We start from the raw sequence: 12,765 nt of genomic DNA, 5'->3' as shown, positions 1-12,765 counted from the left end.
ATTTGGCTTCTACAACTGGACTTGAGAAGACTGTGGGGATAGAATGTTTTGGTTTTACCTTTAGGAGATAGTTTCTTGTGTTGTTCTGTAGTACCCTCTTCTCTCTGGAAGAAGGAGATGTGATACATAAAGGATCTAATTTTTTATGCACCATTCTCAATGCAGTGCAAAACAGTACTAAGATATGTTATCATTTAGCTTTGTGAAAGCATTTTAGATGATGAATGTTTTAGGCAAAGCAAGTTAAATGTTCCTTATGTCTGTGTGTATATGGTAGCCTTTTTAAGGTACATCACTGTGCCCATATACATACATTGGAAATTGGAGTTTAGGAGTGGTTTTGGTACAGAAATTTTAAAATTAATGGACGTTCTATTGGACTGTGGAATCAAAGTTATTTTATAGGAATAGCTTGGCACAAGAGGAAACTGGTAAACGTTTTTTTTTGCCTTAGCTTAGGATTAAATTACTTTTATGGGGTACTGGGTGGAAAGTAAATTTTGCTCCTCATGAAAGATGAATTCTTTTGAAAAAATACAATCTCCTCTAAGAGAGCTGTTGTAATTTAGCAAGGTGACTGAGGATCCTGCAGATATTTGAATTACTTAAAAAACCTGAGTTACACTGTGTACTTTATAATGTTCTTGAAACAGTACCTTGGCATATGTGTAGCTGTTCGTGCTTTAATATGTGAATTTTAATTTTTACGGCATTCTGAGGTACATTGCACACATTTTAGGTGAAGAAACAGATGCAGAGAGGTAATATGATTTGCTTTAGGTCAGAGTGGCAAAAATTAGATTACAATCAAAGAGTGTGTGTCAGAGGCTTTTGGGTTTAGTTCTTAACTGGATAGTTCTCTTTTCAAAGGTTATGAATTTCTGAAATGATGTAATACAGAGGAGTGTTTTTGAATAAGGGATTCAAGCAAAGAGCACTGCAAGGCTGTATCAGTGTCTTTGGCTGTTTGTTGGTTTGGTTGGTTGTTAGTTGGTTCTGTTTTTTTTCTTATTTCAGAAGACTGAGACCAAAGAGGAATTTGTTAAAGTTAGGAGGAGAGATTTGGAAAGACTGACAACTGAGGTTATGCAATTGCGGGATTTCTTACCCAAAATACTAAATGGGGATATCCTGGGGACGTTCCAGAAATTGGATGCTCTTGAATCAAGTGAGTAATACCATGTTACAATCTATCACAGTTTCTGTCAAAACTACTTAAAACAAATTGTCATGCCCCTATGAATAGTTGTAGAGTTTGTGGAGGTATTCCAGATTAAACTATGATGTTCAATGACCCCTTCAGTAAACTGATGTGTTTATAATGACAAAATTTACCAACTGCATTAGAAATAATTAGACATGTCAAATTAATCTTTAAAAATATTTTATTATGGATAAAAACATACTTAGTTCAGTCAATAAGGGAAGCTGTATCAGGAAAAATGTGATTCCTCTTTGAGAAAAGGCAAAAGCATTCTGTTTTTCCAAATGTCAGTTTAGATGCACAGCAAAAAAAATGTGGTAAATAGCTGTGGATAAAAAGTTAAATTTAAGGAAGAGATAATATTGTCGTGTTTAGCTTGTCTTGTTTTTCAGTTTGTATGCTTTTATTGCCATAAATATTCGTAATAAAAAGTTGAAGACTTTCAGTTAAAGGTGTTTTTACTGCTCTTCCCAAAGTCCAGTTTTTCAGTGTTATGATTCTCTGTGCATTATTTTTTCAACAATTGCACTGCTCCCAACATGCCATCAGGACCAAATCTGAGTCAGTTTCATCCGTAGGGCCTGTAGCTTACACGCAGCATTACAGTTCTTCTGTTCTCCTAGGAGATAGTTTTGTCTGAAAAGACACGGGACAAGCACTGAGACAGATTATAGAGCGTGCATCGTTATCTCTTCTAGAATTTAAAGTGATTCAATGAAAGTTAATTTGCAACAGCTGCCTAAGAAAGAGTAAGATAAAGCCTCAAGGCCTGTCTCCAATGCTGCGTAATATATTGGGGCAGAGCTTCCAGCTGCCTCAATGATCCACTGCTCGGAAAGATTCTTCTGTGCTATCAAATCCTAACAGAGATAAGGAGACTGTGCCACCTCTCCTGCTGCCAGTCGAGACATCATCCGTGTCATAAGAAGTGGCGCAGGATCTGGAAGTGTTCTCTTTATGCTACTGCAAGGCATCAAGGACTGTTTCCAGTTGCACTAAGTGTTCCAGAACCTTAGCTAGTCAGATCCTTGTTTTACCTACTGTTATCAGTGCTCAGTCTCAAGATTTCTCTCACTGATCCTTCTTAATGGTCCTTGTGCCAGGCACCAAGGAGACACTATCAGGGCTTTCCAAGCAGCAGGTTTGCGGCATCAACATGGGGATTTTAAGTCTTTCTTTCAAATGTTCTGCTGGCTACCAGCACTCTAGGTCCTTTGGAGGAGTACTTGAAGCTGAGTCAGCCTTTGAACTCTCTTGAGTGTATCCTTGCAGTGGAGATTTCTCTTGCAGTTAATGAGGTCCTTGAATATTTTTCAGGTTCTTGCCATTGTTTGTCCCTACAGCTGGACAAGTCAAGTGGTGATTTTTGCTACTCCAATCTGCTCCTACTTCTGCAGCATGCAATAAGGTAGACTGAAAGGAGGCTTTGGAGCATACAGTTCACAAAAGATTGAACATCACAGGGACACAAGCAGTCTTCAGTCTCGAAGTGTTGAGCTCGCTGGTGTTGTTTACTAAATACAGTCTCTTGGTGTTGGTGTATGAAGCTTACAGGAGTCCTGGCAGCTACTAGAGATGTTTTTTTCGTGTTCTTATGGAAGCCTAATGGGTGATTTGTGCATCTCTAGACTTTTATCAGCTATTTTAGTTTTCTAGGTGTTGTAAACATGAAGTGGTTATCAGGTTCGTATGCTCCTCAAGAAGTGCAGATTATAGTCAGAGGCTTTCAACACCTCTGGCCCATTCAGTTGTGAGACTGATGGAGTCTTGAGTAGCTCTGAGAAGCCTTGAGATCTCTGCATGTTTCACTTGTATACCTAGGTCAATAGGAATACCCATTTGCTATGGCAGCATCCCATAGGTGGTATCTGAGATCTGAGCTGATAACAGTCAATGCAACCAACACCTATTTTTGGGGCCGTGTCAGGGTCTTCACTAAGGTTTTTGCCAGTGTAATTGTTCATTTCAAAAACGAAGGTCCATTTTGTTTTTACTGCCCCTCTCAGGAAGAGTGTTTGGCTCCAGAAATCTTAGAAAAATAGCTCCAACAAATTTTCTGTATTATGCATGTGTTTAGTGGAACTCGTTCCACTGGGGACATGTTAAAAATTGCATTTGACGTTGATCTAGCATTTGGATCAGTAGAATTGAAATTCCATCACTTGTTGGCATTTGTTGTGACTGTATTCGTTTCTCCACCTCTCAGACCTTTGAGATTAGATCTCTTGTCCAGGAAATCTCCTGGTGTGACTTACAGCATGGAAGAGAATGAGCTCACCTGAAAAGGCCTGAAGTGTGGGCCTCCTCGTCTTTCCTTGTGCCTGTTGTCTTGTTCTGCTTTTGAGTCTCCTGTCTCTCTCAGGGGCAAATGCCACTTCTTCCAAGAATCCAATTCACCACTACAGGTGTAAAGTCATATATTTCCTGTTTGTGTAAGGATGCCATTTAATATTTCTTGCATATCCAAGTTGACAGCGAAAGGTTCTTCTTTACTTGGTGGAGGTAGACAGTCTGAGCCTCAAGATTTTTAGTGTCAAGAGGGAAGGAACTTTCTTACCAGAGGGTTGGGACTTGCAGCCAGTGGGAGAACCTGTTGGGCTTCCCTGTGTTCTGCCCAGGACCATGGTGTGCAGAGTGAGAAGCTCAGCTGCAGTCTTTGGTGTCACGAAGATTGCTGCTGCTGTGTGTCAAGAGGCTGTCAGATGTCAGGACTGGTGCATGCAGCCTTGAATTCTCCTCAGAGCAAAGGCGTGCACAGCTGGGAGAGCTGTCTGGACATAATGAGGGGAGTTTCCAGGAATGAGACACAGCTAGAAGTAGATCTGTCTTCATCAGCTTCCAACCTTGCCCATTTTTTCCCTCTAGAATGGACCTAGGCGTAGTTTCCCTTGATATGAAACATTGTAATACCTTAAAGGATGTTGACATATCCATCTTTTATCTGGAGGACTTCAAAAGATACAGGTAGCATTGTATTAACGATCAGTAAATACTCTTGGCTCAGTTTTGGTCCCAGGACTTTTGAAGTCTAGTGTTGAAGGATGTGGCGTCTTTGTGTGGCTGTGCCGATACTGGGTTCAGGGTGGATCCATCCTCTCAAAGGCTGGAAGTGATTATTCTTGTTCAGGAGAGCTTGTTTCCTTGCAGCAAGAGAGATTTTCACTGAGAGTTGGGTTCCACTTGGATGTACTTACCTGGCAAGGATAAACAGGTTCTTGGTCTGCCATTGATAAGCAGAATGTGCCCTGCTCTGGCTCAAGATATCTTTCTGTCAAGTACTTAAGACTAACATGCACGTAGTAATAGGTCCATGGGACTAAATTTTCTGTACTTAACAGAAGGAAAGTAAGTTCCCTACCACTCACCAGAGTTATTCCTCAAAAACTCAATTAATCCATTCCCTGCTTCATTCTTTTCCTTTGGATTGCAGTTTGAAAAGAACTGAATGCTTGAAGAGCATGCCCTGACATGTGTTTCCTAGGAGTGGACCCTTGCTTTGCCTCTTTGTTTTGTGTTAAAAAGTCTTAGTGTTGATGGCTTAGAGTCAAGGAAGGGCTGAGTGGAAACATGTTCCACCTCTTTGGAAAAGCTGTGGCTAGATTGTATTCTTTTATACCTGCTACTCAAAGCAATGTGTCTGTATTTGAGATGATAACTTTTTGTCAATTAGGACCAAAAAAGAAAGGAATTTATTTCCAAATAATTTAGAATTACTAAATAATCCCAGAATCCAAGCTTTTTGGATAGTAAGGACTGTTTTTTTGATGGTATTATCATTAAGTTGAATTGGATATGCTCTTTGGTAAATACATTCAAAAATATTGACCATATGTAAGAGGAACTGTTTGAAATGTGTTAAGCTGTAGACCCTACTCAGGATCAAGGTTATGGCCCTCAAAGTGGAGTGTAGGTTGTTTTTTAAGCTAACCAAGGTTACAGTAGATGCTTTTTGGACATTATTTTTTGGAATTACTTTAATGTGTTTCCTTTTTTTCAGTATAAATACGAAGCATCCAGAACTATGTTTTTTAAAGTAAAACACAAAATGCAACAATTGTTAAAAATATCCTTCAAAGTGAATTTTTTGGAACAGACATTATGATTGTCAAATAGAATACTTTTAACTTGGTTTCCACTCACTAAAATAAAGTGTCTAAATTGGAATGTATTTCTGATAACATCAGAGATTTAATTTTTTAAGGGAATCATAAAATTTGCTTGTCACTGGCATCATGTTTAAATAGTTTATAATGTCTTATAATATTTTATAAACAGTAAAACGTTTGGAGTAGTTGTGTTTCAGTCTTACTATTCATATGCATATACATTATATATTAAAACACTCGCTTTTGATGGATCTTGATATTCTTTTTCTTAGATTTTCACTATACTCATTGAATTTCAAAGATAGTAGATAGGAAAATCGTCATCAAACAAATAAACAAAGAAAGTAGAAAATGAGTGAATTTTTAAAAATCCCTGAGGAGCTCAGTTCCAGACTGATCTCTTATGGGCACACAGTATTTAACAGCTAGATGTGATTCTTTAAGTCTTTCCCTGTTTTAAATCAGAAACATCGTGTACATTTATTTTTTTTTGTAAGAAATGTTGAAAAGTGGCAAATTGCGATACACCAGCTTAGCCACGAGGAGGTGGTCTAACACAAGCAAATATTTTAAGCACCTCATTGATGTTGCACTTCGTGGGTTCTTTTTAGTGCAAGCCTAAAGTTGGTCATAACTTAATACTTTGTTTATCTGATTTATCCTCTGACAGACACGGAGAAAAAGGAGGAGGAAATCGAGCAGCTGAAGATGGATTGTGAACACTTCAGAGCCCGTCTGGAAACAGCCCAGGCAGATTGCATGAGAGAGAAGAAGGTATATTTGCTTTCGAAATATTCGTATCTGTATACTTGAGTTTTAATAACAAAAGGATTAATGATCAGTTTTTCATATTCCTGTTACAAAATACATGCTCAGCTGGAAAAATAATCTGGGGTTTCTATTCATACAGTCAGGTGATGAGTAAGTTACCTGTATGTCGTGGTTTAGACCATTCTGGCAACTAAACTCCTCACAGCCACTCACTCAGTTCTTAACTGATGTTTTTTTCCCATTGATACTTAGAGAGCTAAAGGGTCAGTATTATAACTACAGAAAATATAATACCATGCAGTACCAAAAAGTGTTCAATATGTACAAATAGAGGTACAACGGACAGTCGGTCTCCCGCTTACGTATGTAAGTCCTTCATAGCTGCATGGATCCGTCTAACTTCCATACTGTGTGAGGTGTGGTTGTATGGGGCTGCATTCCAGGCTTCTTGGCAGGGTTCATTTTGGTCTATGTAAGGTTAAAAAAATCAAACGTTAGCGTTTTATTTATGTTAACACATTTAAGTAAAACATTGGGTATTTGGGAAGATGGTGGTGTAGCTGACATCGAAAGGTCCTTTGCGGAATCAGTTCTTTTGAGTTCAATGTAACTATAACGTATTTTCAAAGAGACCACTAGAAGGTGATATGAGCAACACAACGTACGAAATGAAACCGGCTTCTCTTTTCACTTGCTGTAAGCCATGCACCTTGGTTTAGTTTTAATGGTCTTTCTCGATGCGCCTACTGATCCGATCGCCACCTACAGCTGTGAGTCAAAGCACGATTACAGGGCTCCTTTTGCTCTGTCAATATTGTATTTAGTGATTATGAGAGGAGAGATTTTTAACAATGAAGGAGTAGCAAAGAGCGTGACTTCTCAGACTGTGGGTCTTCCGTGAAGCTGTTGGGGTTCAAATAGGATCACACAGGCTAGTGGCTTAATTTTTGAGAGGGATGTGAGAGAATCAGTTGTGATTATTTGCTGTAAAAGTTCATTTCCTTGGAGCTGATAGCTATCTTCAGTCATCAGCAGAAGCTCACTTTGTTAGGGTTCTAGAGTTAGCATCTGCCAGCCTTGGGATTGCAAAAAGACAGATGAATCTACAGAAATTACTTCATTTTTGAAAAGGAATAAATGAAGAATTCAGACATGCAGTTTTAGAGCACATCTGCGTGGAAAAGTCATTCTGGAATAAAGTTTGGTATGAATGTAAAGTATGATGGAATAGTTGTCTACCTGGATACTTCTTACTTCAAAATAAGTATTTTTTGGGATAGCTGTTGCAGTTCAGCAATAGATACTTGTTTAGTTTTGCTGTGCACCCAGGTCTTTAGTTGTATAAGAATCCAGGATGAAATCTCTGTAAGATTTAATGTTGCTGCTTTAGATATTAATGAAGCGAGTCCCACCCTTTATTCATGTTAATGTTACAAAATAAATGGCAGGTGGTTTAGGTTTGTGATTTCTTTTGGATGAAAATTTTACTTAAAACATGGGTGCTTTATTAAGAGTAGTTGTTGTCTTGGTGTTCCTGATCAAGCCTGTTCTCTTCATGTCTTTGCTGTTGTACAGTGTACACTGGTTGTCTAAATGGCTTCTGTTACACACCACAAACGTGTATTTGCCTGAGTGGATTTTGCCTATGTACGTTGTGAAATCCTTTAGCTCTTTGGGATAAAAGAAGATGGTGCATGTATATGTGTGATTTTTTTTTTTTTAATCACTTTGCCTGGTGTTTTTCATTTGATCGCTGTCCTGCTATAGACATCCTTGCATATAGTTTCTGAATTAGTTTCTATGTATTTATTTTCTGAAGGAAAAGGAAATGATTCACTTAAATAAGCATAAAATAAACGCATTTTCTAGTTGAGCAGTGTCCTTTTCCTACGGGATCATAAATCAACATTTTGCATTCCAAAATTTCTGTTCAGTTCTGTATCACTGATAGAGAATTGCTGTGCTTTCTGAACCTGAGAAAAACTTGAAGTGCACGTTATTCTTGGCTAATGACTTCTTTGTCTGTCTTTCCATGGTTGTGTGCTTAAGCATTGCTTTATTCTTGTGCCTTGACCCCTTCCTGAAGATGGTGGTGTTGCATAGCACAGCGATTGCTTCATGATGTGAACTCTCAGGACCGTTGCTTCCAGCTAGGTTATTTGCTTTTGCAGAGTCTGTTTATTTTCCTAGCTCTTGAATGTACTATTTTGTTTTCCTCCTTGCTTCGTGTCTTTGTTCTGATGTTGTTTTTGATCTATTAAAAATTCTGGCATTTCTTGTGTTGGCTTTGTGTCCTTGTTGGGGGATCTAGCTTTAGTATTAGAGTTTTATGTCTCACTATTCAGTATTAGCATCCAAATGCAAAATGCAGATAAAATGTATTAAAAAATACATTTTCCTGAGACAAGGGCAGTGCAGAAAAAAAAATCAGGAACAATATAGGGGTTAGATGGGAAGATGCCTGTGGACATTTTGTTGATGGACGTGGTGGCAGAGGAGCTGATAGGTCTGACTGTGAGTTACGTAAAAGATAAAATTTGGTTAACTTACTTGAAAATTATCGAAATGTTAATAAATAAGAGACTTCTCCTGGGACTGCTATGCCTAGGGAATCAGCAGCAAGTGTCTGTCTTTTGCATATATTAAACTATAAGGTGAAAGAGACTCCAGAGAGTAAATGCGTGCAGAAATCTAATTGCCAAATTTAATTTGAACTTTACAAATCCTAGCTTGTGTGTTCCATTAGCAGCATGATAAAGCAATGCAAATCAGACTGTCAGGTGTGATACAGGAGGCTAGGTAGATAATTGATGACAAACAGAGTACAACCAGCTTTATACTGGTTGATAGTCATGTTATGTAAATTTTCGGATGAGTTTGTTTCCATTGTTTCCAAACCCTCAACATGAAACATTGAGGTGAACCCAAAAAATGACAAAGTACTTATTTTAAAATCTTGATTGGAATACATGGTTGAAAGTTTTGTTCTGTTTACTTGCTTCCAAAATTGACATAGAAAAGATTGCTTATAATTTCCCCATACTTCATCCTGATAGCTAAACACACAGTGGAGGCTGGGCTGAGGAGGGCATTTTCTGCAGGGAATCTGAAAATCTCATGTCCACAACATGGGCAGAACAAGATCCTTCTGTTCTTTTGACACAGTGTGATCTGTGAATTTTTCTCTCTGTCTCTCTCTCTCAATACTTGAGTTAGCATCACTGTTCTTGACTGGCCTTTATCTTTCCCTGCAGCACTGTCTACTACCACCCTACTCAGAGCTGGCAAGGAGCCCCCATCCGCCCTGAGAGACCACAGACTGCAGTATCCCTGCCCTCATCTCACTGTCCGCACTGGCTTTGAGCTGAGAAGTGCAGTGGCTTCACTACCTCTGTGTCAGTTGGTAGGAAGTCAGTGAGATCTAGAATCATTCCTAATTTCATGGTATTCTTCTGGACAACTTCCCATATGATCAGAAAAAAGTACTGCCAAATTGAAATTGTGCCCTGGTCGTGTTGGATTGTTCTGTTCTCTATGTATGCTTTGTGGCAAGGACCACTGAGCAGCTCACTTAGGTGTTGGGTGCACAATGGTGTCTAGGCTTTCTTGGTAGAAAAGGCCCTCCAAACGTCAAAGCTTAGTTGTGTTTTTCCAGGGACTGTCTTACTTTGCCACAGCTGATCAAGAATATACCACTAGAAAAAAGTTGGAAGAACCAACAGTTTTTACGCTAGATATCCTGCAACTCTACCACGTTGGCTAAGGCAGAAGTCTGTTTTGAAAAACAAAACAACCCTCCCTTCCTATAAGATGTTTCCAGTATCTTTTGTAAGGTGCCTGGAAAGGCTGACCTCTGATGCTGAAATCCCTTCTCTCTTGAAGAGACATGTAGCTATTTGCTTGGGAGGAGTAGAGTCTCCTATCAGACTTCTCTAGGTGCCACTCAGTCTCGGTGTGTCACTTGGTCTGACCTTGTGGCAGGCTTCTGGTTACTGTCAGCCTCCACGATGTACTTACTACTTAGATGGAGCTCAGGAGAGAAGGTATTTGTCTGCAACTGCTGTCAGTGTGCCACCCTCCCCACCCCTTCTCCATTTCATATATGACCGTGACGTTTGTTGTTTCTTGTTCTGTCCCTTAGCCTAGAAATGTGATTTGGCTGATATGAAGTGCAACCAAAATTTCCTTACACTATTTCAGGAGAAGCTAGACCTCCGCCAGCAGCTGAATGAGGCCAAGCAGCAGCTCCTGCAGCAAGCAGAGTATTGCACAGAAATGGGTGCAGCGGTGTGTACGTTGTTGTGGGGTGTATCTGGCAATGAGGAAGCTGTTAAAACCATTCTAGGAGGAGTAAGTATGGCAGGTGAATACTTACCAGTGGTAATGCTGTTAGGCCTTTAAAATAAGGATCCTGCTCTAAAACACATTTTAATATAAGGATATATTTCAGAAACTAATTGGACAGCAAAAGTGTTTTCTGAGTTGTATATTCTTTGGGAACCATCCGTGCTTATTTAAGAAGTGTAGGAACTGTAAAATGGTATGAAGCAGGCTAGGAATAAATGCAGTAATTAATTTTTGTGTTACCAGACAAGGATTACCTGTTTTCCACCACACACAGTTAAACTGGAAGCAAGGGTACAGCTAGCACAATGTAAATATCTTTGAAAGCTAGCAGAAGAAGAAAAGAATTCTTGGCTCTTGCAGCAGTTCCCATGCCGGTAGGAAACTTGGAGGAGCTATTTCCATGGAAGGAAGATAGATCCATTAATTCTCAACTCCTTTAAATCTTTGTGCTGCGTTAATATTTGCATGAGTCTTGGAAATTTAGAGAGCCTAGCTGCTTTGACTCTAGTGAATCTTATTAAATTTTCAGTGTTAAATGTGGACAGGTAGCTTATTTGAAAAAAAACCCCAAAAACAACAGTTAAAGACAGTAGTAATATTACAACTACCACTGCCAAGTGCTGCTGATGGGATTAGGAGGGATCAGAGGAACAAGCCTGATTAAAAATATGATTTTCAGTCTTGTCACAGCCAACATGAGAAGGAATTGTTGTATTTAATCTGAGTGAACTGATGCCACAGTTTCTTCTGGCTTGATTTTTTTTTTTTTTTCCAGCAGCATGATGAACAGCTGAGTGAACAGGATTAGTTCATTATAGTAAGTGGTAAACTCGTGCATTTGTGAGAGGTTTTTCAGTTTGGGTGCACCAAAATACAATTAGAACTTTATATTGGATATTAGAAAGATATACAGTGATACTTTTCAGTGATAACTTCTGATGATGATTCAGGATCCAAGCAGCATCAGTTACTAAGGGAAAAAAAAGTCTGTAAAAACACTGTATAAAGCACTTAAAATAAAAGACAGACAGGCAAGTACTACAAAGCCCTCACATAGCAACAAAAACAGTATAAAACTACATTCTGTATTTTCAGAACAGCTTATAAGTAAGAGTTGACAATATTTAATGACTAGCCATTGTTATTTGACTTGTGGAACGGTGTTGAATCGATATGTTTCCCACAAACAAAACGCTAGCAGTGATGAAAATGACCGTGTTTCTACTAGATGAGAGTAAAATTAGTAGAAGCCTTGTTGAAAACAGTCTTAAGTATCAAAATAACGTAGAATTAAGTAAAAACAAAACCAATACCTGATGATTTGTATAAGAGTTAAAAGCCCATTGTGAAGATGCAATATTTTGTTTCTAGGTTTGTTTGAAATGCAGAGTACGTCCACTATAGTCATTCCCAGCGGTCGTTAGAGCCCATTGAATTGCTATATTTCTGGTGAAGGTCATAGTAATATTTTTGGGCATCATTTTCTTGTGATAGTGCACATAACATGATAAGAAACATGCCTGGGTTTGCAACAATACTAGGAAAAACATAAATGGGTTGTATGGCATTGCATCAACCACAGATTACAACTGGCAATGAGTCAGTTTATTAAAAGATGATGGACATTTGCCATCCAAAGTTTTTGGTTTGGGTTGTTTTTGGACAAGTTGTGTAGCTTGTAGCATCTTTCTCCCTTCTCTGAGAAGGTGTTATGAACTACAGAAATGTATAAGAACATCAAGAGTGCTTTAAAACTGTTGCTTATATTTAAACATGTGGGGAGAGTGGCATCATTTCAAAATCATTTCGTGCCTTAGGGAATAATGCTCAAGCTTTTTTCAGTCTTTGCACAGGTATAGAAGTAGGTCTTTCATACGGTTCTGTAATGCAGGTTGACTGAAATGATGTTTGGGACCAATATACCATTCATGTCCACGTGGGCTGGGAAAGTCAAAACTTGAGCAGCAAATTTGAAATGTAACACAAGTAGTTTTCAAGGTAGTGGGACAGAGACATCCAGAGAAGCAGCCTGAGAGAAAGTTTTCGAGGATGACTACTTGCATGTAGCCAAAAAAGTAGTAAATTAATTCCCATGAGATTGTTTTAGATATCTCAAAAAAACCTTGATATCCGCATGTCAGGGCGCTCACATGGAAATGCAAACTGAAGGTTTGATTTCAGAACAACATCAAGACTTGCTCCAACATGACAAGTTTTGGATCCCACAAGATGGTCTGCTACTTCAGTTATCTGCTGTGGTGACAGCCAGCTTTATATTTTACGGCAGCAATTTTGCACGTTAACTGATGTTTTCACACAGGAGTTACTCGGACAGCA

At 38.8% G+C, this 12,765-nt stretch overlaps 1 protein-coding gene across 1 annotated transcript in view; it reads left to right on the top strand.

The window, feature by feature from the left end:
* HSF2BP (heat shock transcription factor 2 binding protein) overlaps positions 1–12,765 on the top strand; it is a 35,836-nt gene that overhangs the window by 1,389 nt on the left and 21,682 nt on the right. Inside the window, exons 2-4 of the mRNA XM_086608404.1 lie at positions 1,018–1,168; positions 5,981–6,084; positions 10,282–10,431. Coding sequence (XP_086464530.1) covers positions 1,018–1,168; positions 5,981–6,084; positions 10,282–10,431 — 405 coding nt within the window. The remainder of the gene's footprint in view (positions 1–1,017; positions 1,169–5,980; positions 6,085–10,281; positions 10,432–12,765) is intronic.

The sequence above is a fragment of the Tauraco erythrolophus genome, chromosome 1 (assembly GCF_009769465.1).
Source record: "Tauraco erythrolophus isolate bTauEry1 chromosome 1, bTauEry1.pri, whole genome shotgun sequence".
NCBI lineage: Eukaryota > Metazoa > Chordata > Aves > Musophagiformes > Musophagidae > Tauraco > Tauraco erythrolophus.
This window is presented reverse-complemented; position numbering and strand designations above follow the sequence as displayed.